This window comes from Leucoraja erinacea, chromosome 23, assembly GCF_028641065.1.
Source record: "Leucoraja erinacea ecotype New England chromosome 23, Leri_hhj_1, whole genome shotgun sequence".
In the NCBI taxonomy this organism is placed as follows: Eukaryota; Metazoa; Chordata; class Chondrichthyes; order Rajiformes; family Rajidae; genus Leucoraja; species Leucoraja erinaceus.
In genome coordinates this window covers 11,926,638-11,951,759 of record NC_073399.1, presented here as the reverse complement: position 1 = coordinate 11,951,759, position 25,122 = coordinate 11,926,638, and the positions used below count along the sequence as shown (strand labels likewise).

At 41.4% G+C, this 25,122-nt stretch overlaps 1 protein-coding gene across 11 annotated transcripts in view; it reads left to right on the top strand.

Moving 5' to 3' along the window:
* Positions 1 to 25,122, top strand: part of usp36 (ubiquitin specific peptidase 36) — a 76,482-nt gene that overhangs the window by 33,830 nt on the left and 17,530 nt on the right. For 10 of the 11 annotated variants that reach the window (XM_055653883.1, XM_055653874.1, XM_055653875.1 and 7 more), the window contains 12 exons: positions 755 to 973; positions 7,977 to 8,087; positions 13,622 to 13,724; positions 14,492 to 14,559; positions 16,212 to 16,282; positions 17,615 to 17,697; positions 19,739 to 19,850; positions 20,465 to 20,605; positions 21,475 to 21,575; positions 22,006 to 22,144; positions 22,337 to 22,924; positions 24,168 to 24,283. In XM_055653883.1, coding sequence (XP_055509858.1) covers positions 755 to 973; positions 7,977 to 8,087; positions 13,622 to 13,724; positions 14,492 to 14,559; positions 16,212 to 16,282; positions 17,615 to 17,697; positions 19,739 to 19,850; positions 20,465 to 20,605; positions 21,475 to 21,575; positions 22,006 to 22,144; positions 22,337 to 22,924; positions 24,168 to 24,283 — 1,852 coding nt within the window. Of the gene's footprint in view, positions 1 to 754; positions 974 to 7,976; positions 8,088 to 8,119; positions 8,237 to 13,621; positions 13,725 to 14,491; positions 14,560 to 16,211; positions 16,283 to 17,614; positions 17,698 to 19,738; positions 19,851 to 20,464; positions 20,606 to 21,474; positions 21,576 to 22,005; positions 22,145 to 22,336; positions 22,925 to 24,167; positions 24,284 to 25,122 lie in introns of those variants that run through there. The other variant, XM_055653885.1, reaches the window with a different exon arrangement.

The following is a 25,122-nucleotide window of genomic DNA, read 5'->3' as shown; positions in this document are numbered from 1 at the left end:
AGTGTGTGGAAGGATCTGCAGTTGCTGGTTTATAACTGAGATAGACACAAAATACTGGACTAGCTCAGCGGGTCAGGCAGCATCTCTGGAGAAAAAGAATAAGTGACCTTTTGGGTCTGAAGAAGGATTCTGACCCGAAACTTCACCCATTCTGTTTCTCCAGAGATGCTGCCTGACCCGCAGAGTTACTCCAGCATTTTCTGTCTCGCGTTTCGCTGTACCGCTCGGTAGATGTGATAATAATAATAAACCTAACCTCACCTAACTGATTGCATGGTAGGCCGTGACATTAATTGTCTGAGTTATATGTAGCTCATAGCACAATAAAAAGCGAAGCAATTGGAGTAGATGTCATTTAAATTAAACAGTTGGGGGAGGAATAATATATATGAGGAAGGCGAGGACTTGTGTAGCTCGAACCTGTTGGAGAGAATGGCCTGTTTCAGTGCTCTACATGCCATGTGCTTCAAGAGTGTTTTATTGTCATGCGTCCTTGTACAGAGTTGTACAGGGCCCTAGTGAGACCCCACCTGGAGTATTGTGTGCAGTTTTGGTCGCCTAATTTGAGGAAGGACATTCTTGCTATTGTAGGAGGACATTCTTGCTATTATGTGTCAATTCGTATATCTGCTTTGAAATCAATATTTTCTTTTAAACTAAAACTCAGGTGTAACAGTAAACCATGTGCTGGATATATTTTTACTGTTGTAATCTTATCTTTCCTGGTACCAACAATGTTGTATCTTGTATTTAGTTTACGAAACGAGTGGCATTCATCACGATGGCATCCCGGCACCTCAGAAGGTTTTATTTCCTATGGAAAGACTGTCCATGAAATGGGTGCGTGTGTACAGAGTCGGAGCTGGACTGCACAACCTCGGGAATACCTGTTTCTTAAACTCCACTATACAATGCTTGACTTATACACCACCACTGGCCAATTACCTCCTCTCGAAAGAGCACAGCAAGACATGTAAGTTGCACTATCTGCTACATTTTAAAATGATTATGAGCTGGTAGTCACATTTTGCAAATGCATTCCTCACACCCTTGCCCAAAAGTATTATTATTCCAGTGTTTACACATGGGTTTTGGGATGAAATATTAGCTGCATTATGAAGATGGAGCTTTATAAATTGTAGGGAGGAACTGCTGGTTTAAACCGAAAATAGACTCAAAAAGCTGGAGTAACTCAGCAGATTAGGCAGAATCTCTGGAGAAAAGGAACAGGTGAGAGACCCTTGTCGAGACCCTTCTTGAGACTGAAGAGTTTCCCCTCTCACCTGACTATCTGAAGAAGGGTCTCGACCCGAAATGTCACCTATTCCTTTTTCTCCAGAGATGCTGTCTGACCCGCTGTGCTACTCCAGCTTTTTGAGTCTATCTTGGGCTTTATAAGTTACGAGTTATATTTCTAGGAGTGTCAGGAAAGGCTTATTTTAACACGATTTAACCAAGTCAGAATGCTTGGGAGCAATCGGGTGTCCTGTCAGCTGCAGGTTATATGCTGACCTTGGGAGACCTGAAAGAGATGAAAAGAACACATCAATTATTAAGTAAGCTGCTGCTTGGTGCTGATAAAGAAAAGAAAAAAAAGCATTTATGCAGTGTCATATGCTACTTTTGTTTGAATTCTTTTGAATTGCTGTCACCACGAGAACCTGGGAAACATACTTTGCACATAGCAGTCTTCCACAGACCTCATCGCAATAACCAGTTAACTGAAAAATTAACATAGAGAGTTACGGGATGGACATCGTAACTGGATAACCCTTTGTTGCTCTTAGTAAAATTGTGTCCATCTGAGTGGCAGCACCTCTGGCAACACAGCATTTCATCATCATTGTTTTGTTTAGTTGACCGAGTGTGAAGCTTTGAACTTCACCCTATTTGAAGGGGTAAGATATTATTTTTGAAATGGATAACAATGGTTTTGCAAGTCTCAATTTAGTCAAGAGGGACAAGTGTAAAATTACACGAGGGGACCAAACAGTGAAATATTGTTTCATCTTTTGTGAATGTTTGTCTTAATAGCCATAACTTTAAAGTTTTTTTTCATTTTGCTAATCTGTGTTTGGCACGCAAACCAATCAGTTTTTCGATTTTTTTTTTAAATTTTATTTTTTTTTTCTCTTTCTTTGTGATTTTCTATCTTGTTTTGTGAATTTTATTTAATGTTATTTGTTGTAGTGGGAACTTTGTGTGAAATTAGAAATTGGGTGACACGGACTCCCATGTACAATGTGCAGTGCTGTGACAAGTTACTTGTGACTGAAGCAAATTCATCAAGTTTGTACGTCTTGTATTGGTTCTTGAATTATTATTATTCAACATCTTTTGTTTTCTAATACAAAGTCAAAGCTTGAAATGCTTGAAATACTCAACAGAGTATTTCATCAGAACATATTTGCAGCATTTCTTGGTTCAGATTTCCTGCAGCAGCAATATTTTGCTTTTGGAACATTTTCACAAGTTCATGTTAAAGAAGTGGAATTAAGCCATTTGACCACTTCGCTATTAATTCATGGCTGATCTCTGCCTCCTAATCCCATTTTCCTGCCTTCTATACCCGTTCAAATCAAGAATTTGTGTAACTCTGCCTTAAAATTTTTAAAATATCCACTGATTTGGCCTCCACAATCCTCTGTGGCAATGAGTTCCACAGATTAACTACCCTCTGACTAAAGAAGTTTCTCCTCACCTCCTTTCTAAAATAGCGCCCTTTAATTCTGAGGCTATGACGTCTGGTCCTAGACTTTCCCACCAGTGGAAACATCCTTTCTACATCCCCATTATCTATGCCTTTCATTATTCTGTAAGTTTCACTGAGGTCCCCCCCTCGCCTGTCTAAACCCGAGTACTGTCAAATGCTCATCATATGCTAACCCACTCATTCCTCGAATCATTATTGGAAACCACCTCTGGACCCTCTCCACAGCCAGCACATCCTTCCTCAGATTTGGGGCCCAAATTTGCTCATAGTACTCAAAATGCAGCCTGACCTGTACCTTGTAGAGCCTCAGCATTACATCTCTGTTTTTCTTTATGCAGATTGATTATTTATGGCAGCATTCTGATTTGGGAATGATTTGATTTATACTAGTGAGGTTACCACTGTGGTGCTTTCCAACAACTCTGCAGTATTAGCAGATCGACAGTGACACTAGTTTTGTTGAACAGTTCAGTTAATGTTCATACTGCTGCACTGATTTCAACGTGTCTCATCTCAATGGAAACAATGGATCCTTTTTCTATATCTGTCTAATTTGGACAGTCTGAATTTAAATAGTATAGGAAGGAACTCAGATGCTGGTTTACGTAGGTGATGTTACCCATTCCTTCTCTGCAGAAATGCTGTCTATCCCGCTGAGTTACTCCAGCATTTTGTGTCTATCTTCTGAATTTAAATAGTTTGGGTTTCTGATCACACTAATAAATGGCTTTTCACTAAAATTACCAAACTTTTTAGTGTAGTTCAGAGATACAGCATGGAAACAGGCCCTCCGGCCCACTGAATCCACGCCGACCAGCGATCATCCTTTCACACTAGTTCACTAGGATTGAACCGGGTCCTTGACATTGTGAGGCAGCACTGCGCCACTGTGCTGCAATTTGTGCAAATGCGAAAGCAGATTCGTTTTTAAATGCATTGTTGCATTAAAATACTTTCCCTCAGTAAGATTAAATCATGTAATGCGTCAATCCTGGCATGATGCGCTCTTTTCATTTGACCTTCTTTCACTTTGAGCACAAAATTACAGTGGATGCACTTTTTGAAATGTAAATTGATGCCTGCTTAATTCCCCTGATAAGTTCATTTGTTTTCAGTCCGTTACCATGCTCGCTGCAACACAATGGTGTTGTAAAGGTTCAGACAATCTCCACGAAAACTGTGAACAAAATATCAGATGCGTGTTGCAACATTTCTGCATAATTGAGTGCAAAATTGATTTTCTGCACTGGATTAAAAAAAATGTAATCTGTCTTACTCTTTTTTTTCGTGAGTTGTCTATTAAAACTGAGATACCTCTGATCCGTTTAGAGGTCCTTTAGATTTCTGATCTAAAAAATGAGTAGAGAATGTCACCCTTTGTGCAGCTGCTTTTTTTTTTGTGTGATTCTGAGTTTTATATATGACCTTGCCAACAGATAGTAAATCACTGTGCTTTTTTGCTGTGATCATCATCAGGAACCTAGTGCACTTCTATTTGTCCGAGGAGGGTTTCAGATGAATTTGGATTATACCAGTCTTGCAAAAGAATGTGTCATAGTGTTGGCAATAATAAAATGTGTCATCTTGCCATTTCCCGTGCCTTAATTTGAAAAGGAATCGTCATATTGGAACATAGCTGGAAACATACCATAGGCATACAGAAATCTGCCTAGTAATTCTGTAGGAAGTGTCGCTTTCAGCACAAGCTCCAAGATGTAAATAGATATTTGAAAGGAAGACTACTATGTGTACTCATACGATTGTATTATTGATCTGGAAGCACAAGTTCAACTCCCACTGCAGCTGCTGGGAAATGTAAATTCAAGTAATTAACTATATCTGGAGCTTTAAAAATAAGCTTGCATCTGCAATGTTAACCAAGAAACTACCAGACTGTGGTACGACCACATGTAGTCAAGTTCACTGTTGATATTCCAAGAAGGAAATTTACCATCTTTGCTCTCTCTCTGGGCATCAAGTATCTCCAGACTGACCATTGTTGTTGACACAAAGTGCTGGAGTAACTCAGCGGGTCAGGCAGCATCACTGGCGAAGAGGAATAGGTGACGTTTTGAGCCGAGGCTCTGGAGAAGGGTCTCGGCCTGAAATGTCACCTATTCCTTTTCTCCAGAGATGCTGCCTGACCTGCCGAGTTACTCCAGCATTTTGGATCTATCTTTGGTGTAAGCCAGCATTTGCAGTTCGTTTCTACAAATTTAGAACCAAGTTGTATAGTTCTAATGGTGGTGGAAATTTTAAATGGAGTCACCAAAGACACTGACACAACCTAGGGACAATTTACAATTATTCCAAGCCAATTAAACTACAAATATGTACGTCTTTGAAGTGTGGGAGGAAACCAGAGATCCACCTCCAATTTAAATTCCATTTGGAATATTTTGGAGGACCAAGAACCCGAGATAACCCACGCAGGTCACGGGGAGGACATACAAACTCAGTACAGACAGTTCCCTTAGGATCGAACCTGGGTCCCTGGTACTGTAAGACAGCAACTCTACCACTGTGCCACTGTGATGCCCAATGCAAAGTGTAATCACAGAAAGTAGTATTTTGGTAAATTGGAACAGCTTTTAAAATAGATTAATAGAAGTGAAACCTAACAAATATTTAATTAACTAATTCTGCATTGAGTGGATTGCAGGACCATTCCAAGAAGATGAATAAAATGGGGTGAATCACCAGTATTTATTGAATTTGAGCTGAATAACTTGCAAAATCCCGTTGTACATTTGGGGTCACCTAAAGGCCAGACTGGGCAAGGATCTAAAATATCTTTGCCTGAAAGACATGAGTGCATTAGATGGTTTATTGTGACAGTTACAATTACGCAGTTTTATTTTCCAGCTTTATTTAATTGCTTCTCTGTGGTTGGATATCATCTCTAGATCGATAGTATAGACTTATGGAGGAGGTATTCTGGTAACTTGACAACTGTGCCACAGTATCTCATAATATTCCTAATGTATCTGAGAAGAATGAATAAAATCAGTTCAATATTTGATTCTTCTTTGATATACATTAATAAATTATTTGACACCAACAAGATATTTCAGTCTAGATGTCAAGGCAGATCTGCTTCAGGAATAGTGATGTTACTATGGAATTAAACAGGGAGGCAAGGTGGCGCAGCGGTAGAGATCCTGCCATACAGCGCTTAAGATCCAGGTTCGATCCTGACTACGGGTGCTGACTGTACAGAGTTTGCGGGCTAATTGGCTTCGGTAAAATTTAAAATTATCCCAAGCATGTGTAGGAGAGTGTTAGTGTACGGGGATCACTGTTTGGCAAGGATGGTGGGCCAAAGGGCCCGTTTCTGCACTGTTTTTCTAAACTAAACTAAACTAAATTAAATACTTAAATAATACAGTTGAAACAACTAACTCTTATCAATCCATCTCTAAGTACTTCTCCATAATTGCCAGATTTCAAGCTGGCATTTGGCAAAGGGGAAGGCTACATTGTGCCCCATTTTCCCCCTACTTCCACCCCTCACGCCCACAGTTAATTCCAAGTTATATTAAGAAATTGTAATGTTTCCCAGAGATCAAGGATGCAAGTCTATACTTCCACCGTGTTATTTTTGTATCTCTGCAGGCTTAGAATCCCATGGCCCTGCAGTAATGGTCCAAAACCCTTGTAAAATTTCCATTTCATGAACTGAGTATAAACTTTGGTTATGTACCAGGTTTAATACCCTGTTTAATAAACAGTTCTGTAGTGGCAGAGTTGCTGTCTTAGTGCCAGGGACCCAAGTTTGATCCTGACTACAGGTGCTATCTGTACAGAGTTTGTACATTTTCCCCGTGACCTGCGTGGGATTTCTCCAGGTGCTCTGATTTCCTCCCACATTCCAATGATGTACATGTTTGTAGATTAATTGGCTTTGGTACAATTGTAAAATTGTTCCTAGTGTGTAGGGTAGTGCTAGTGCACGGGCTAACCGCTGGTTGGCGCAGACTCGGTGGGCCGAAGAGCATGTTTTTGCACTGTTTGTCTGAAGTCTAAATGGTGAGCTCTTCCAATGGCATGGATTATATTTGTTGATTTGTTTTATTTCACCATCCCAATGATCATTCCATGCTGCTGGACTGCTTGTCAGTGTGGAACACTTTGTCTTGGATAATTGCCTCTATCTTTCAGTTGAACGTTGAGTTTGCAATTGCTCTTGGCATGTACTCTTTTGTGCTGATCTCTCGCTATTTTTCTGAAGCTAATCAAAACTGCAACGCTGGTATTATGTCTATCTTGGATTGATCTTCTCTCCTTGCAGCTCACCATGGCTACATTTATTGTGACTCCAGTGTTGTTTATCTCAGCCATGTTTTCATGGGGCGGTGGGGGCTCGTGTAGGTCCATCATTGTTCTTGCTCTTTCAAAGCAAAAAAAAGGCACGAGCTCATCCGGAAGTGATGCATCGTTGCTTATTATATTACCCGGTTTCCTCCTTGTCGTCCTAGCTACGTGGGAGCTGTCAAGGCACCTGTCTGTGACTCCACCTTAGTCCAGAATTGTCCCCTTGTATTTACAATTTCCTTGAGAAAGGACTGGACTGCATGTATGACTCTGGATCGGCAGCCATTTAAAGTAATATCAACTTTGGTTTTGCATCCTTTCGCATTCTATCACATTTCTCTGTCCCCCCCCCCATCCCTCCCCCTGCCTGCAGCTTAAAACATGCTTTTTGTCCTGTGCTTTCATTTCTGATGAAGGTTTGTTGGCCTGAAATGTAAACTTTGTTTTCCTCTCTGTGGATCCTGCCTTTTCTGTTGAGTTATTGGGGCATTTTCAGTGCTTATTACCGATTCCACTGTTCTGGAAAACCTCTTGAGACTATTTTGTGTTTGTAAATGCAGTTTAATATTGAAGCATATCATTGTTCCAGTGCTGAATATTTTTTTAGATTGAATGATATTTACTATCTACCTCATTAGTACCCATAGACTATCTTTGATCGGACTTTACTGGCTTTACCTTGCACTAAACGGTATTCCCTTATGTATCTATAAAGGCTCGATTGTCATTGTGTATTGTCTTTCCGCTGACTGGATAGCATGCATCAAAAGCTTTTCACAGTATCAGTACACGTGACAATAAGCTAAACTGAATTGAAACTTATTTCTAACCAAGTATTGACCATTTTAATTTATACCTGATCTATTTAACCATATTTCACCCAAACAGATGACATTAGGATTTTTCAACTTGCATTTCTTGTATTATTTCTTGTCCTATTTTTCTGCAGGTACGCAGGCTGGATTTTGTATGATTTGCATCATGCAGAATCACCTGATACAAGCCTTTGCCAATAGTGGAAATGCTATCAAGCCGCTATCATTTATTCGTGAATTAAAAAGTAAGTCAATAATTTAAATGTTTACGTTGCAGAGGTCCACGCTCGCGAACACCAGTTCAACTCCAACTGCCAATCCTTCGAATCGCAACTGCCTAACGGCCCACCCCCCTGACCGCGTGATTGGTCAGCTGAAATCACGCCCAGTCCAGGTGCGAGTTCGAGCATGACAATCGAAGGTTCGAGAGCAAGTGGCTTGACCACAAGATAGCGCCACGATGTTTTCTCAGGATGTTGGTATATTCAGTGTTTCATTTTTTTGAAGACTTATTAAAATGACGTTCGGTCCAACCTGATACGACATGCGTTCATAAATTGGACCAGAATTGAACTTGATCGAAGGTACACAAAAAAGCTGGAGAAACTCAGCGGGTGCAGCAGCATCTACGGAGCGAAGGAAATAGGCAACGTTTCGGGCCGAAACCCTTCTTCAGACTGATCGGGGGCGGGGACAAGAAAGGAAAAAGGAGGAGGAGCCCGAAGGCTGGGGGATGGGAGGAGACAGCAGGGGGGCTGAGGAAGGGGAGGAGACAGCAAGGACTAACAAAATTGGGAGAATTCGATGTTCATGCCCCCAGGATGCAGACTCCCCAAATGGAATATGAGGTGCTGTTCCTCCAATTTCCGGTGCTGCTCGCTGTGGCCATGGAGGAGACCCAGGACAGAGAGGTCGGAGACGGAGTGGGAGGGCGAGTTGAAGTGCTGAGCCACCGGGAGGTGAGCTTGGTTATTGCGGACCGAGCGGAGGTGTTCGGCGAAACGATCGCCCAACCTCCGCTTGGTCTCACCGATATAGATCTGCTGACATCTAGAGCAGCGGATGCAATAGATGAGGTTGGAGGATATGCAGGTAAACCTCTGTCGCACCTGGAACGATTGCTTGGGTCCTTGAACGGAGTCGAGGGAGGAGGTAAAGGGACAAGTGTTGCATCTCTTGCGGTTGCAAGGGAAAGTGCCCGGGGAGGGGGTGGTACGAGAGGGAAGGGAAGAATTGACAAGGGAGTTATGGAGGGAGCGGTCTTTGCGGAAGGCAGATATGGGAAGATGTGGCGAGTGGTGGGGTCACGTTGGAGGTGGCAAAACTGATGGAGGATTACTTTTTGTATGTGACGGCTGGTGGGGTGAAAGGTAAAGACTAGGGGAACTCTGCCCTTGTTGCGAGTGGAGGGATGGGGAGAGAGAGCAGTGTTGCGGGGTATGGAAGAGACCCTGGTGCGAGCCTCATCTATGGTGGAGGAGGGGAACCCCCGTTCCCTGAATAATGAGGACATTTCAGATGTCCTGGTGTGGAACGCCTCATTCGTGGAGCAGATGCGGCGTAGACGGAGGAATTGGGAGTAGGGGATGGAGTCCTTACAGGAAGCAGGGTGGGAAGAAGTGTAGTTCAGATAGCCATGGGAGTCAGTGGGTTTATAGTGGATGTCGGTCAGAAGTCTATCACCTGCAATGGAGATAGTGAGGTCAAGGAATGGTAGGGAAGTGTCGGAAATGGTCCAGGTGTATTTGAGTGCCGGATGGAAGTTAGTGGTGAAGTGGATGAAGTCTGTCAGTTGTGTGCGGGTGCAGGAGGTGGCACCAAAGCAGTCGTCGATGTAGCGGAGGTAGAGGTCGGGGATAGGGCCCTGGTATGTATTGAACAAGGATTGCTCGACGTAACCGACAAATAGGCAGGCATAGCTGGGGCCCATGCGTGTGCCCATAGCTACGCCTTGTCTTTGGAGGAAATGGGAGGAGTCGAACGTGAAGTTATTGAGGGTAAGGACCAGCTCCGCTAGGCGGAGGAGAGTGTCAGTGGCTGGGTGTAGGTTGCTTCTCTGGTCGAGGAAGAACCGGAGGGCTTTGAGACCATCCTGGTGGGGGATGGAGGTGTAGAGTGACTGGACGTCCATGGTGAAGATGAGGGGGTGAGGGCCTAGAGAATGGAATGCGCGGAGACGACGGAGAGTGTCTGAGGTGTCTTGAACATAGGTAGGGAGGGATTTAACCAAGGGGGATAGAATGGAGTCAAGGTATTTGGAAATGAGTTCAGTGGGGCACGAACAGGCAGAGACAATGGGTCTTCCGGGACAGTCAGGTTTGTGGATTTTAGGGAGAAGGTAAAATCGGGCCGTGCGGGGCTGGGGAACGATGAGGTTGGAGGCTCGGTCGGGTAGGGCATTGGAGTGGATGAAGTCGGTGATGGTGCTGGAGATGATGGCCTGGTGCTCGTCAGTGGGGTCATGGTCCAGGGGTAAGTAGGAGGAGGTGTCCGAGAGTTGGCGCGTGGCCTCAGCTTTGTAGAGATCGGCGCGCCAGACTACCACGGCACCTCCCTTGTCAGCGGGTTTGATAACCAAATCTGGGTTATCGAGTCTTGATCGAGTCTACTTCGCCATTCAATCATGGCTGATCTATCTTTCCCTCTCAACCCCTTTCTCCTGCCTCCTCCCCATAAGCCCTGACACCCGTACTAATCAAGAATGTATAAATCTCCAACATAAATATCCATTGACTTGGCCTCCACAGCCTTCTGTGGCAATGAATTCCACAGATTCACCGCCCTCTAACTAAATAAATTTCTCCTCGTCTCCTTTCATGTCCCTTCAATTTCTTTAAATACTAAAAATCTTCTGGTACTTCGATTAATAACATCTCCTTTTGGTATTACTGTTTACCCTTGTTATTAAAGACCTCTTTATAACAGATTTTGGTTCTAGTGGACTGAATGTCCCCACAGTAATCAGCCACAACTATCTCTTTAAGAACACAGGCTGCTAGTTACAATGCAGCAGTTTGTTGAAATTGACAAGCATTTGCTTGCATCGACACTTGTGCAATGATACTCTGTTAAACAATGTAACAAACAGCTTTTAGTAGAAACTAAGAACTGCAGATACTGGTTTATACCAAAGTGCTGGAGTAACAACGGGTCAGGCAGCATCTTTGGAGAAAAGGGATGGGTAATGTTTCGGGTCGGGCCCCTTCTTCAGACTGAAAATAGCTTTCAGTATTTTTAAGCTTGCAGTAACAAAAATACATTTTTTAGCTGTGAAAAAGAACTTTGCATTTGAAAACAACTCATTGTTTCACAGAGTGACTGCTAGGTGGTTGGAGCGAATCCCTTACGTGGTTTTAGTGGACGATCGGAAATAACGGACATCATTCCCTCCCTGTGGTCTGTTATAATGGGGGTCATCTGTAATTTGCTGCTGTTGGAATTAATGACAGCATTTGTGACCCTCACACCTGGTTAGTTTGTTCAGGCCTGCTCTGTCATTCCAATAGATTATGTACAGTGCCCTCCATAATGTTTGGGACAACGATCCATCATTTATTTATTTGCCTCTGTACTCCACAATTTGAGATTTGTAATAGAAAATATCACATGTGGTTAAAGTGCGTATTGTCAGATTTTATTAAAGGCCATTTTTATACATTTTGGTTTCACCATGAAGAAATTACAGCACTGTTTATACATAGTCCTCCCCCATTTCAGGGCACCATAATGTTTGGGACCCATGGCTGCACGGGCGTCTGTAATTCCTCAGGTGTGTTTAATTGCCTCCTTAATGCAGGTATGAGACCTCTCAGCACCTAGTCTTTCCATCACCTTTGGGAACTTTTATTGCTGTTTATCAACATGAGGACCAAAAGTTGTGCCAATGAAAGTCAAAGAAGCCATTATGAGACTGAGAAACAAGAGTAAAACATTAGAGACATCAGCCAAATCTTACGCTTACCAAAAGCAACTGTGTGGAACATCATTAAGAAGAAAGAGAGCACTGGTGAGCTTACTATTCACAAGCAGATTGGCAGGCCGAGGAAGACTTCTACAGCTGATGACAGTATAATTCTCTCTATAATAAAGAAAAATCTGAAAACACCTGTCCGACAGATCAGAAACACTCTTCAGGTGTGGATTTGTCAATGACCACTGTCCGCAGAAGACTTCATGAACAGAAATACAGAGGCTGCACTACAAGATGCAAACCACTGGTTAGTTGCAAAAATAGGATGGCCAGGTTACAGATGCCAAGAAGTACTTAAAAGAACAACTACAGATCTGGAAAAAGGTTTTGTGAACAGATGAGACAAAGATTAACATATCGGAGTGATGGCAGGAGCAAAGTATGGAGGAGAGAAGGATGTGCCCAAGATCCAAAGCATACCACCTCATCTGTGAAATATGGTGGTGGGGGTGTTATGTCCTGGGCATGTATGGCTGCTGAAGGTACTGGCTCACTTATCTTCATTGATGATACAACTGCTGATGGTAGTGGCATAATTAATTCTGAAGTGAATAGACACTGCTCGAGTTCAAACAAATGGCTCAAAACATTGGCCGGCGGTTCATTCTACAGCAAAACAATGATCACAAACATACTGCTAAAGCAACAAAGGAGTTTTTCAAAGCTAAAAAATGGTAAATTCTTGAGTGGCCAAGACAATCATCCGATCTGAACCCAATTGAGGATGCCTTTTATATGCTGAAGAGAAAACTCAAGGGGACTAGCCCCCAAAATAAGCATAAAGCTAAAGACGCAATACAGGCCTGGCAGAGCATCACCAGAGAAGACACCCAGCAACTGGTGATGTCCATGAATCGCAGACTTCAAGCAGTCATTGCATGCGAAGGATATGCAACAAAATACTAAACATGACTACTTTCATTTCCATGACATTGCTGTGTCCCAAACATTATGCTGCCCTTAAATGGGGGGGACGATATAAATTGATGTAGTCACAATAGTATTTTTTGGTGGAGGGGGTTGCTTTTGTCAAGCAGTGAATCTGCTGGCTGTTTTTCCAATGACACTTGTAGTTTAGCAAGAAACTGACCTGGATCGAACGTAATTTCTCCAATTTGGCAGCATTGCTTATGTTCTATTACCATATGATACGATACGATAGATCTTGATTTCTCCCGAGAGGGAAATTGTTCTATTCAACCGCCGAGTATCTGTATGAAACATTAGTTCTGTGCCGTCCCATCCATCTCCCATCCCCACCTCCCATCAGTTGTAGCTTGTTTCCCAAAATATCCTTCCCGGAATGGGACAGGTCCCCCATCGGTTTTCCAGCCACTGAAGGTACGGAACCTCCTTTAATCAGGACAAAATTATGAGAGCAATGCGAATGCCATCGTTTTGAAAGAGTTAATTATTGACTTCTTTGTTGATTGTTAATTCTTTATTTAAGTTCCTAGCCGTCCATAGTGCTTTAGACACAGGAGGGGTAAGGTTAGTGGGTCAGGGGTGTTTTTGTTGAATTATTACGTGACCTCTGGTCTGGCAAAATTAATAATCTGGCAAGGCTCTGGAACCAAGGGTGCCGGAAAATTGATGGTGTACCTGTATTTGCAAGATTTTGTTTCAAGGATCAAACTGTTCTGGCCACATTATTATAGGATGAAAGCACTGCTGTGAAAATGACAAGAATGCAACCAAAGTAGACTTGATTAAATTGTCCGTCACATTTTATAGATGGTGTGGTTTGGAAATTAATTCCTTGAATGTCTGTATTTTGCTTCATGTTGCTATAATTAATGTTAATTACAGAAATAGCAAGACATTTTCGATTTGGGAACCAGGAAGATGCTCATGAATTTTTAAGATACACCATTGATGCAATGCAGAAGGCCTGTCTCAACAGTTGCACCAAGTATGTTAATTTTTGCACTCAGTTTATTTTGAGAATAACTGGTGGAGATAGAAATTAAGTTTCTGCTTGGCGCGGAAATGGACCCATCGGCCAACCGAGTCCACGCCGACCAGAGATCACCCCATACACTAGCACTATCCTAAACACGAGGGAAAATTGACAATTTTACCATGCCAATTAGCTTACAAACCCGTATGTCTTTGGAGTGTGAGAGGAAAGTGGAGTACCCGGAGAAATCCCACGCGGGCCACGGAGAGAACGTACAAACTCCGTACATACAGCACCCATAGTCGGGATCGAACCCAGGTCTCTGGCGCTCTAAGGCAGCAACTCTGTCGCTGCACCGCTGTACTTATTAAAAGAAACGTGTGGCGAAGTGATTTTGTTTTATGCCCTCCATCCTATGTTCATACCCTTGTGGATAAAATTGGTGTGTTGAGCAGACGTAATTTGACAACTGTGTGTTTTCTATGCCTACTGAGATACAATTTGATACTGACTTCTCATGTGGCACTTGTCATGTGCCTCTCCAGTCTAAAGCATGGTATGGGACCCACAATCTCACTCATGTAATTAAAGCAGAGTAATTTCACCAAATGGACAGCTAAAGCTAAATTATAAAATACTTCTATCTTTCCTGGATTGTATTGGTGTTAATCCCAAGTTAATGTGAGCAATGCCTCTTTAGTGTAATCCACCAGTTGAGTGTAATAGTTTCGCTTTTCTTCCCCCCCCCCCTCCCCCCCAACTGCTTACAACTGCTGAAGGCTGGATCGACAAACACAGGCTACTTCATTAGTCCACCAGATCTTTGGAGGATATCTTAGGTCGCGAGGTAAGTTCACTGCAAAAACGTTAGCTGGTTTTTATGGAACTCCAGTAATGTCATAGTGTTGGATAGTGCAGAAACTGACTCTTTGGACCACTGTATCTCCAGGGACTGTTTGCCCAGCAACACCCTTCCTATTTGTTCATGGCAGGGATGCAAATATAGATTTTATTACTGTATTTTTAGATGAAGAATGATCTGTCATTGGGATAAACAATAAATTAAAGAGAATAAAACCTGAGGGGAGAAAACATTGCAAAAAAAAAACTTTCCAAATAGCAAAATGTTCAGATTTTCTATGGAAATATTGTCAAACTGTTGGTCGATAATAGTTAGTTCATAAGTTCAAGGAGCAGAATTAGGCGATTTGGCCCATCTAGTCTACTCCGCCATTCAATCATGGCCAATCTATCTTTCCCTCTGAACCGCATTCTCCTGCCTTCTCCCCATAAACCTTGACACCCGTACATCAAGAATCTATCAATCTCTGCCGTAAGAATATCCATTGTCTTGGCCTCCACAGCCTTCTGTGGCAATGAATTCCACAGATTCACCACCCTCTGACGAAAGAAATTCCTCCTCGTCTCTTCTCTAAAGGTACGTCCTTTTATTCTGAAGCTATGACCTCTGGACGTAGCTTAACTATTTCCACAACAGAAATTCCTTGTGAGCACATTTTTTGATCACTTAAGCTTTTGAGAATAAAGCGGTTGTTATGGTGGCATACAACCGTACAGCATGAAAATAGGATATTTGGACCAACTCTTCCATCTCAACCAGTGAACACCCTCCTGCATTGCACCCAGCATTTGGTTCATGGCCTTCTATGTCGTAGCAATTGAATTGTGTGTGCAGACAATTGAATTCTATCAGTGACCCCCTGCTTCAGTCACTCTTTGAGATAGGACATTCAACATACCACACTCTGGATGAAGAAGGTTTCCTCTCATATTCCCTCTAGATCTCTTCCTCTCATCATTAATCTGTGTCCTCTAGTTTTATCTACGTGACATTTCCTGCAACCCTATCCATACCCCTCATGATTTTATATACCTCAATCATGTTTTCTCTTAACCTCCTCTGCTCCAGGGAGAACAAAGCTGCTTCTCCAGTCTCTCCTCATGCTGAACTGCTCCATCCCAGTCAGTATCGTGGTAATTCTTCTCTGCCACTCTCTAGCGCTACTACAGCCAAGTCATTCATGCCCAACATGAAGGATCCTAGTGCCAATCCATGTGGGACACCACTAATCGTGAATGAATGAATACTTTATTGTCACAAGTGACAAGTCAGAGGGAAATTCTTCGTTTTGCGTACCCAAGGTGGCATACGTGGCATCCAATTGCATAAACAACCGTCAACCTTCATCCTCTTGAGGGCTAAGAGAGAAGAGAATTCTCTAATTTCTTGTGTATCTTTTTGCTTTTGAAAACTAAGTCAAGAGGGCAAAGCAGAGAACATCTGGTGAATAGTTTAAAGGTTGTAACAGTAATAGTAAACTGAAAGGTTGCACTGATTAAACATCGGAAAATGATTCATTGTTCCCAGCCTGCAGGAAGACTGCCACAATTAGAGAAAAGATTTTCCGCACTGCATTTAATGTCTATTAACTATTATCATGTTTTTGCTTTTGATCCCTTTGCTCCCTGCGTTCAAAGTTAAGTGTTCCTCCTGCAAGAGTGTATCAGATACGTATGATCCTTATTTGGATATTGCTCTCGAAATAAGGGTAAGTATGTCTTTCTGAAGGATAAATCAGTAATTTTGATCAATGTTATGAATGCAATGCAGGGGGTGGTTGCCGCTCATGTTGAACCAAAAGGTGGATTGTGATCTTGCAGTTCACTGTGAATGTTGAACTTGAGTGGGGCTTGCATTTCAAGTGTGAGTAACATCAAGTGCTGCCTTGTTACTGAAGTTTTGCCTCCAGTGAGTCTGCCCTGGCTGCTTTTAGCTTTAACATGTTTACGGACACTTTAAAAAAGTGATGAGGCCCAAGTTGGAGATTTTATAGTAATTAACTTTGTGCCAATTATACTTCATTATTAAATTTGTCAAATGCTCTTCTTTATTTTAGAATGTAAATTTATTTAACAGCTGGGAAAATGTTATATAGATTTGTGACTGGCTATTTCTTCAGTTTCTGAACTATATCTAGGTACTAAGTTAAATAAACTAGGTCACACATTTCTAATGCTACCAAACTGCTGCATTATTCCACAGTGTTGCAGACTGTTACACCTAAAAGTTGTATTAGATATATTATTTTGTTGTGTTCCCCACACAATAATATAGAAGTCCCCATCTTTGCAGGGGCTTAATTCTTAGAAAATGTCCACATCACATAAGGCAGCATCATGGCGCAACGGGAGAGTTGCTGCCTTACAGTGCCAGAGACCTGGGCTCCATCCCGACTACAGGCGCTGTCTGTACGGAGCTTGTACGTTCTGTGGGTTTTCTCCGGGTTCTCTGGTTTCCTCCCACACTCAAGAAGTACAGGTTTGTAGGTTAATTGGCTTTGGTGAAATTGTAAATTGTCCCTAATGTGTCGGGTAGTGCTAGTTTATGAGGTGATCGATGGTAGGTGTGGACTCGGTGGGCCGAAGGTCCTGTTTATTATTAAACAGTATCTCTAAAGTCTAAATCATGCTTTCAGTAATGTGCATGTGTCGAGAAATGCGAGTTTGAAAAAATGTAATAATGGTTGTTTTTGTTTTTTTACATTTTCCACACAAATGTCATGATTTTTTTTTTGGATCCCAGATATTTTGATAGTGATAGATGAATTCCGTGAGGCTGTTTGTGCTGTCGACCAAATTTCTGTAACGCAGAGGTCACCTGTAGATTAGACCATGATGTACAAAGTAGTACAAACCCAGAATGGATTTGTCTGCAGATTGTTTCATTTACATGATGGAACACATTTGGAGAAAATGAAGGAATCTTATACACAGCAATTTTTGGTTGGACTGTAAATAGAATTAAACAAGTAGAACTGTTTTATAATAAATGCCTATTCAGAATCACCATTTCATCTGGCCCATATTTACTTGTCTTCTAGCAAGCACCGAACATTGTCAGAGCTCTTGAAGTCTTTGTGAAATCTGATTCTCTCAGCGGGGAGAACGCCTACATGTGTGCAAAGTAAGTGTTTTTTTTTTAATTAACATGTCAACGTAAACATTTGTGCAGAGCTTGGAAAGCATGATGTGTGTGGAAAGGAACAGCAGGTGCTGATTATAGATGCAAAGCGCTGGAGTAACCCAGCGGGTCATGCAGCATCTCTGGAGAAAAAGGACGGGTGATGTTTCAGATCGGGACTGAAGGAGCGTCCCCACCCATAATGTCACACATCCATATCTCCAGAGATGCTGCCTGACCCGCTGAGTTATTCCAGCACTTTGTGTCTATGTTCAGAAAGCATGGAGGTTCATTGAGTACATGTTGAATCTGTGTTGACTAGGGTTCCAAGGTTGGTCTATTGTCTCAACTGAATAGGCGAATAGAAAGTTGAACATGCCACCAACCTATGCAACAGGAGAATGAATGCGTCATTCTTTCCCACTGACAGCACTGATTCCTTCTAGGTCAAATGTAATTTACTGCAGATCAATCCAGCCCACCTCAGCAATTTGTGCTTTAAGCAGTGAAAGTCTGGAGTGCAGAGGTGCAAAGCATGTACTTCAAAGACAATAATTTGTTTTTCTCTCTTGTGATGAGCAAGGTTATTGAAATTTAACATAACAGGGAAGCACGGTGGTGCAGAGGGGTAGAGTTGCTGCCTTACAGCAGGGTATGATTCTGGCCACGGGTGCTGTTTGTATGGAGTTTGTACATTCCAAATCGAGGGATATGGAGAGAAAGCAGGAACGGGGTACTGATTTTAGATGATCAGCCATGGTCATATTGAATGGTGGTGCTGGCTCAAAAGGCCGAATGGCCTACTCCTGCAACTATTTTCTATGTTTCTATTCTTCCTGTGATCTGCTTAGGTTTTCTCCGGGTGCTCCGGTTTCCACCCACATCCCAAAGATATACAGGTTTATAGGTTAATTGGCTTTGGTAAAATTGTAAATTGTCCCTTGTGGTGGGATAGTGTAGGTGTGTGGGAATCGTTGGTTGGCACGGACTCTGGGCTGAAGGGTCTGTTTCCGCGCTGTATCTCTAAACTAAACTAAACAACAGATGTATGTTGAAGATGGACACAAAATGCTGGAGTAACTCAGCGGGACAGGCAGCATCTCTGGAGAGATATATGTTGCTTTGTGCCCTCCTTGGCAAAGCGGATGGCGTACTCGCTCCCAGGGCTACCTGCAGTGCTTTGAATCTGTCAATTCAAAATTATGCAGAATAGCTGGAGACAATTCTGACTGTTTTTATTTTTGTTGGCAAATCTAATGCATACTATCCACAAATAAATCAGTGGAGAGTTACAGAGAGAAATTACTGCATCATTTTACTTCATCAAATTCATGCTTTTTTATTGCACTCTTGCTGTTTGGCAAAATGGTATATTTAATGGTATACTAGACCAAGGGGGACTCATTGGGTCCAGTCCCCTCAACATGCGGTTGGCTTCTATTGACGCTTATGCGATGAAACCTTATTAAACAGTGTTGCAAACAGTCTTTATTTTTAGCTTGCTGTAACCAAACCATATATATATATATATATATATATATATATATATATTGCTATTAAAAATACCTTTTATTTTTGAAAATCCAATCTTGGTAATGTGATTTATTTTTAATAACACAAGGCATTCTTGGGTAATGCAATTATCACATTATAGCTGAACTATCTGTGCAAGTGTATGTAAACATGCTAAGTATACAAATTTTGTTCTTTACATCAAACATAATGTAAGGTTTTTACAAGCCTGAGATTCTCTACACACTTGCTTTCCAGTACTTAGCACTATCCATTACATTTCTTGCAAAGAGTGCATTTTTATGTTCAACATGCGATATTTGTAAGATACTCCAAATGTATAAATTTAGCAGGATAAGATCAGTTGGTAATAAATATTTGAAACCAGTCTAAAATAATTCTTAGTTGCAAGATTGACAGTATTGTAGTCAGAATTTAGATTCTGTTTTGCCATTCTTGTTGAAGTAAGCAACAGTGAACTCTTTTAACTCATTCGGAAGATTGTTACTGACTGTAACAAAATTATTTTCAGGTGCAAGAAGAAGGTACAAGCTACCAAACGCTTTTCCATTCACAGAGCGTCAAATGTTCTGACTCTTTCTTTGAAGCGATTTGCAAACTTCAGTGGTGGTAAAATCACAAAGGTAAATTCATTTTCAGTTCATTATTTTGATAGCTTTGACATTTTGTTATGCTGCAGCCAAATGTTTGCCTTGTAAAAGCATAAACTAAGGGTGAAATATTAAGCATCGTGACCCTTCATTTACAATGACAGACCTTCTGAATGGTTGTTGCTTTGCAGAATTTCTGAATCCTAATGAAAGTTGGCAAATAAATCGCCTTTAGACTATAAACACTTATTGAATCGTCAAAATCTAGTTCTCAGTTACATAAAAAGTTTCATTTATTGCGTGAACCTCTTGTCAGAATCGGAATCAAAGTCAGATTTTATTCGCAAAGTATGTTTTGCAACATACGAGGAATTTCACTGGCCAGGTCGGTCATACAATTGAAAGCAACAGACTGAAAAACACATTTTAACATGAACATCCACCACAGTGACTCCTACACATTCCTTACTGTGATGGAAGGCGAAATAAAGTTCAAGTCACTTCCTTTTGTTTGACTGGAATGGACTATGTTAAAATATGGTGAGCAATTATTTTGAAATGTCCTGATAGAACTTTTGAATAATTTACACTTAGAGATAAAATTAACTCAAAGCTTTTGTTGTACTTTGTTCCGTGTGCTATAACAGGACATTGGCTACCCTGAACATCTGAATATTCGTCCATATATGTCCCAGACTAATGGTGAGCCTGTCAATTATGGGCTGTATGCAGTGCTGGTACATTCTGGATACAGTTGCCATGCTGGACACTACTACTGTTATGTCAAGGTGAGAAAGCACATGGTTAACTTCACAGCTCAAATATTTCCCTGTTCTGAAATATTGAAAATTCATTGAAATATTAAAAAATGCAATTACCCTAAAAAATTAACAGAATGCTGTGCAATTGTATTGCTCATCTATCTTGTACACCACCCCAACCTAATTCTTTGAATAGTAACAAACCTGTTCCATTGCATCCTACTGATTTAAGTTTTGAAAATGAACCACTTTCAAAACAGTTTAGTTTTTTTTAGTTTAAAGATAAGTGCGAAACAGGCCCTTCAGCCAACCAAGTCTGCGCCTATCAGCGATCCCGTACACTAACGCTATCCTGGGGACAATTTACAATATTTACCGAAACCAAATTAATCTTCAAACCTGTACGTCCTTTGAGTGCGGAATGAAACCCATGCGATTTGGGGAGAACATACAAACACCGTACAGACAGCATCCGTAGTCAGGATCAAACCCGGGTCTCTGGCGCTGTCATGAGGCAACTCTACCGCTGTGCCATTCCTGACTAGTTGGGACTAGCCATTCATTACAATATGAATTTACTCTTAAATATTGTCATAAAAATAGTCTGCAATAGTGAACTAATGTTTAAATTCAGCATGGGATCTGCATTGATTTTTATTAAGATATAAAACTTAGTTGTGGAATAAATGCCAAAATGTGGAGTTTACTTCTCCTCAGCAGCATTTGGTGATTAAAAACAAGATGCAAATCAGATAAAAGAATACATAGATTCACCTGAACCTTCCAAGTAGACGAATTAAGACTGGTTACAAAATCACGTAAGGTGACGTTACTAAACTGATATATTCCACATGATGTTTTCCCCAGAATGTGAATGTTGCATTGTTTTCTTTCAGGCCAGCAATGGGCAGTGGTATCAGATGAATGACTCGATGGTTCATTGTAGCAACATCAAGGTGGTGCTGAACCAACAGGCCTATGTACTTTTCTATCTGAGGTTGGTGTTACAAAATACTAAACATGGCTACTTTCATTTACATGACATTGCCGTGTCCCAAACATTATGGTGCTCTGAAATGGGGGGACTATGTATAAACACAGCTGTAATTTTGAAACCAAAATGTATAAAAATGGCCTTTAATAAAATCTGACAATGTGCACTTTAACCACATGTGATTTTTTTTTTTTTCTATTACAAATCTCAAATTGTGGAGTACAGAAGCAAATAAATAAATGATGGGTCTTTGTGGAGGGTGCTGTATGTCATTGAATGGAGGGTACTGTATGTCAATTGAGTGTTCTTTGCATCAAATAGTGGGTCCATATGAACCTTGTCGTGAAGCATTTATGATTAATTTCTTATCTCAGCTGTTGTGTAACTTGAACAATGATTCTGCTTTTAACTTGGATCTGGTTCGATGTTGCAGGATGCTGAACTCCAAGAGTAGCGTGGATGAGGTGTCGAAGCTGAATTCTTCTCAGCCAAGCATCAGAACCAGCAATGGCACATCCATGCCAAAGAAACCAGTACAGAATGGATATTTTGGCTCTCCTCAGATATCAAAGGTCAGCTCATAGATAATGTTGTAAACCTCATGTTCTTGAGTATGAATAAGCTTATTGATGCTGGCTTGTACTTTATCACAATCTTTCATACCTTTTTACTTCACTTTCAAAAATTGTTAGTTACTAATTGTACTTCTGGTTCTCGGGCCCAAATCCTTTATGTAAACAAGGTATTTGTGTTGTTTAATATAGAAACCAGAGTCTCAGCACGCAAAACTGCAAGCTTCTGGGAACATTGGTGTGCCAGTGCCAAGATCCACTATGAACCAGTCACCTAGGCTTCCAGGGAAACCATCAAACCCACAGACTTTCTTCGACGAATCATTGAAGAAGCTTAAGAAATCTTTACCTCAGCTGCAACCAAAATCTTCTCAGGGCCAGTCAGCTAATGGTTCAAGTGGCAGCAGACCGCCTTTGGTGGAAAGTAAAAAGGTATCTGCACCAGAAAGCAAGGAACTACCTACATCTACCTCATTGAAGTCATTGGTGGCAACTGGTGGAGCTGAGCAGAAAGGAAAAGAAAGCGGCCAGAATCATCAGAAGGGGAACTGCAGCCCGAAATGTGCTGTGAATGGGAGTAATACCACGAAGAATAATCAACAGTCTGAGCCAGAAGAGTCCGATCCCGAATCTCAGGCACATAGCTCGGGTAATGAGAGGACTGAGAGCAGTGCTGAGGAGCAGGGAGTGTCCAAAATAAAGCCCCAGCTACTTGCGGAAGAGCAATCCAGTACCATGTCACCACCGCCAGCAAAGAGGCTCGCACTTTCAGCCAAAAAGGTGGGTGTGTGTTCTGGGATACAGCAATTGTTCTATATGTAAATGGATATTGATCTCTGTACATTGCTGCTCAGATTACATTGTTGTCACAGGTGAATACATTAACAGTACTATTCTGAACCAATGTGGTGGCCTCTGCCATTGAACCTTTTTTGTTAACATAATGGTTTGAAAAGACAGAAGCTTTTTTAACTCGAGGCATTTATAGTGCTGACCTTAAATGTTGGACAAGCGAGACACTGATTCCAAGTGGCTTGGGTTCTTGTTTAGAATTAAATGTCGTACCATTCTGGTTAAAGGATAGTGAACAAGATTGGGAAGTCTGCACTTTTAACTCTCTTCCCTGCTCACCGTTGGCTGCCAGCCATCCTTCAGTATTCATCATTCCTATCGGGGGGGTGAGGGCATTGCAAAATATATAACTGTCATGAATAAAAGGATTTATGCAATATTGCGCTATCATCCACTAGTCGGCAGAGCAATGGAATGCACAGTTTAATGAGTGCAGTTCCAGGAAAATTCAAGCTAAACACCGCACAGACAAAGGAACGCAGTAGATTTATAAACTTCCATCATTCCTTCCATGGATGGAGCATTATGTCGACACTAGGTAATCTACAAGACGAGGTTCAGCTAAGATTTGAATGGTTTCTCCAAATCCACAGAGGATAAACACTGTGTAGGAAGGAATTGCAGATATACATCGGAGATAGACACAAAATGCTGGAGTAACTCAGCGGGACAGGCAGCATCTCTGAATAGAAGGAATGGGTGAAGTTTTGGGTCGAGACGCGTCTTCAGTCTGAAGAAGGGTCTCAACCCGAAACGTCATCCATTCCCCTATTTAATGGGTTGCTATTTTTTCCATTTCAAAACAGAATAATTTAAGTTTACCACAGTGATACAATTTTATGTAAAAGCACAAAAGCTGTTATGTGAATAATTTCATTAAGTTATAAACATAAAACATTCGATGTTATATGACTTGTAACATTAGTATATTTTATAGTCTTATAGTCCTTTTGTTTTGTCCAGTGTTATTTATCTAAAATTGCAAATCGTTTGAAACTAATAAATGGTAATTGTTTTGACGTTTTTCTTATCTGTTGTTTTCCTACTTGTTTCCCTAGCTGTCTAACCATGAAAACTTTCTGATTCTTCTTTGCCATACCCTCTTTTATGTTTCCTTCATTCATGGATACTTTTTAGACCACCAAGTTTTTATTTATGTCAATAACTGCAGGCCACCTACAGCTGGAAGGTGACAGAAAATGAGCCGTGCTCCCCATCACTCTCATCAGCCCACAAAGCAAAATTAATGAATAAAGGCCACCCATTTCCTTCTGCAAACAAAACTAGGTAAGAGAAACCTGTTGCTTGCGAACTAAAGCAAAAAACAAACCTGACCAGCTGGAGGAACTCAGCAGGTCAGGTAGCATCCGCAGAGGGAAATGGACCGTCAACGCTTCGGGTCAAGACTCCTTCTCTGCGCTGTAGAAGGTGGTCTCGGCCCAAAACATCAGCTGTCCATTTCCCTCCACAGATGCTGCCTGAGCCACTGAGTTCCTCAAGCTGTTTGTCTTTTGCTCCAGATCCCAGCATCCACAGTCCTTTTTGTGTCTTCATTTTACTGCAAATGAACTCAATCTTTCGTCTTTATGGACGAAGCAGCTAAAAGCTTTCACCAGCTTTTGAAAATTATTCAACTCCTTCCGTTTTCCGATTCATTCAATGTCACCCACCCAAGTTGTAAAGAATGATTGAGAAGTGTTCAAACATGCATTGTGAAGGTGACAGGTAGATGGGACCACTGTTGCTTTGAGGTCTCAAAAGGCTTATGGAGTTTTCATGGGCCCACCACCAACAACAGCTCAATAATAATAATGACCCTCCGTGGTCTACCTTGTGGCCCATTTTAAAGAATCCCTTTGCTTCCATGAGGCGACCTCTGAGCTTGCCAGGCAAGTGAAGAGCTGGGAGCAGCTCCTGAAAATCTTTTGTTTTAATAGGGTAAAGGCAACTCCTGTGCAAAGAATAGGCAAATGATCAGAAACACTGAGAATTGAAAGCCCCCCTTTTAAAAGCACCGAGTCATTTGTATTTTAATGTAATATTTCGGCTTCTATAAAAATGTTTTTAACAAACTAAAGTAATGATGATTTACAATTCAAACACAATAGACAATAGGTGCAGGAGTA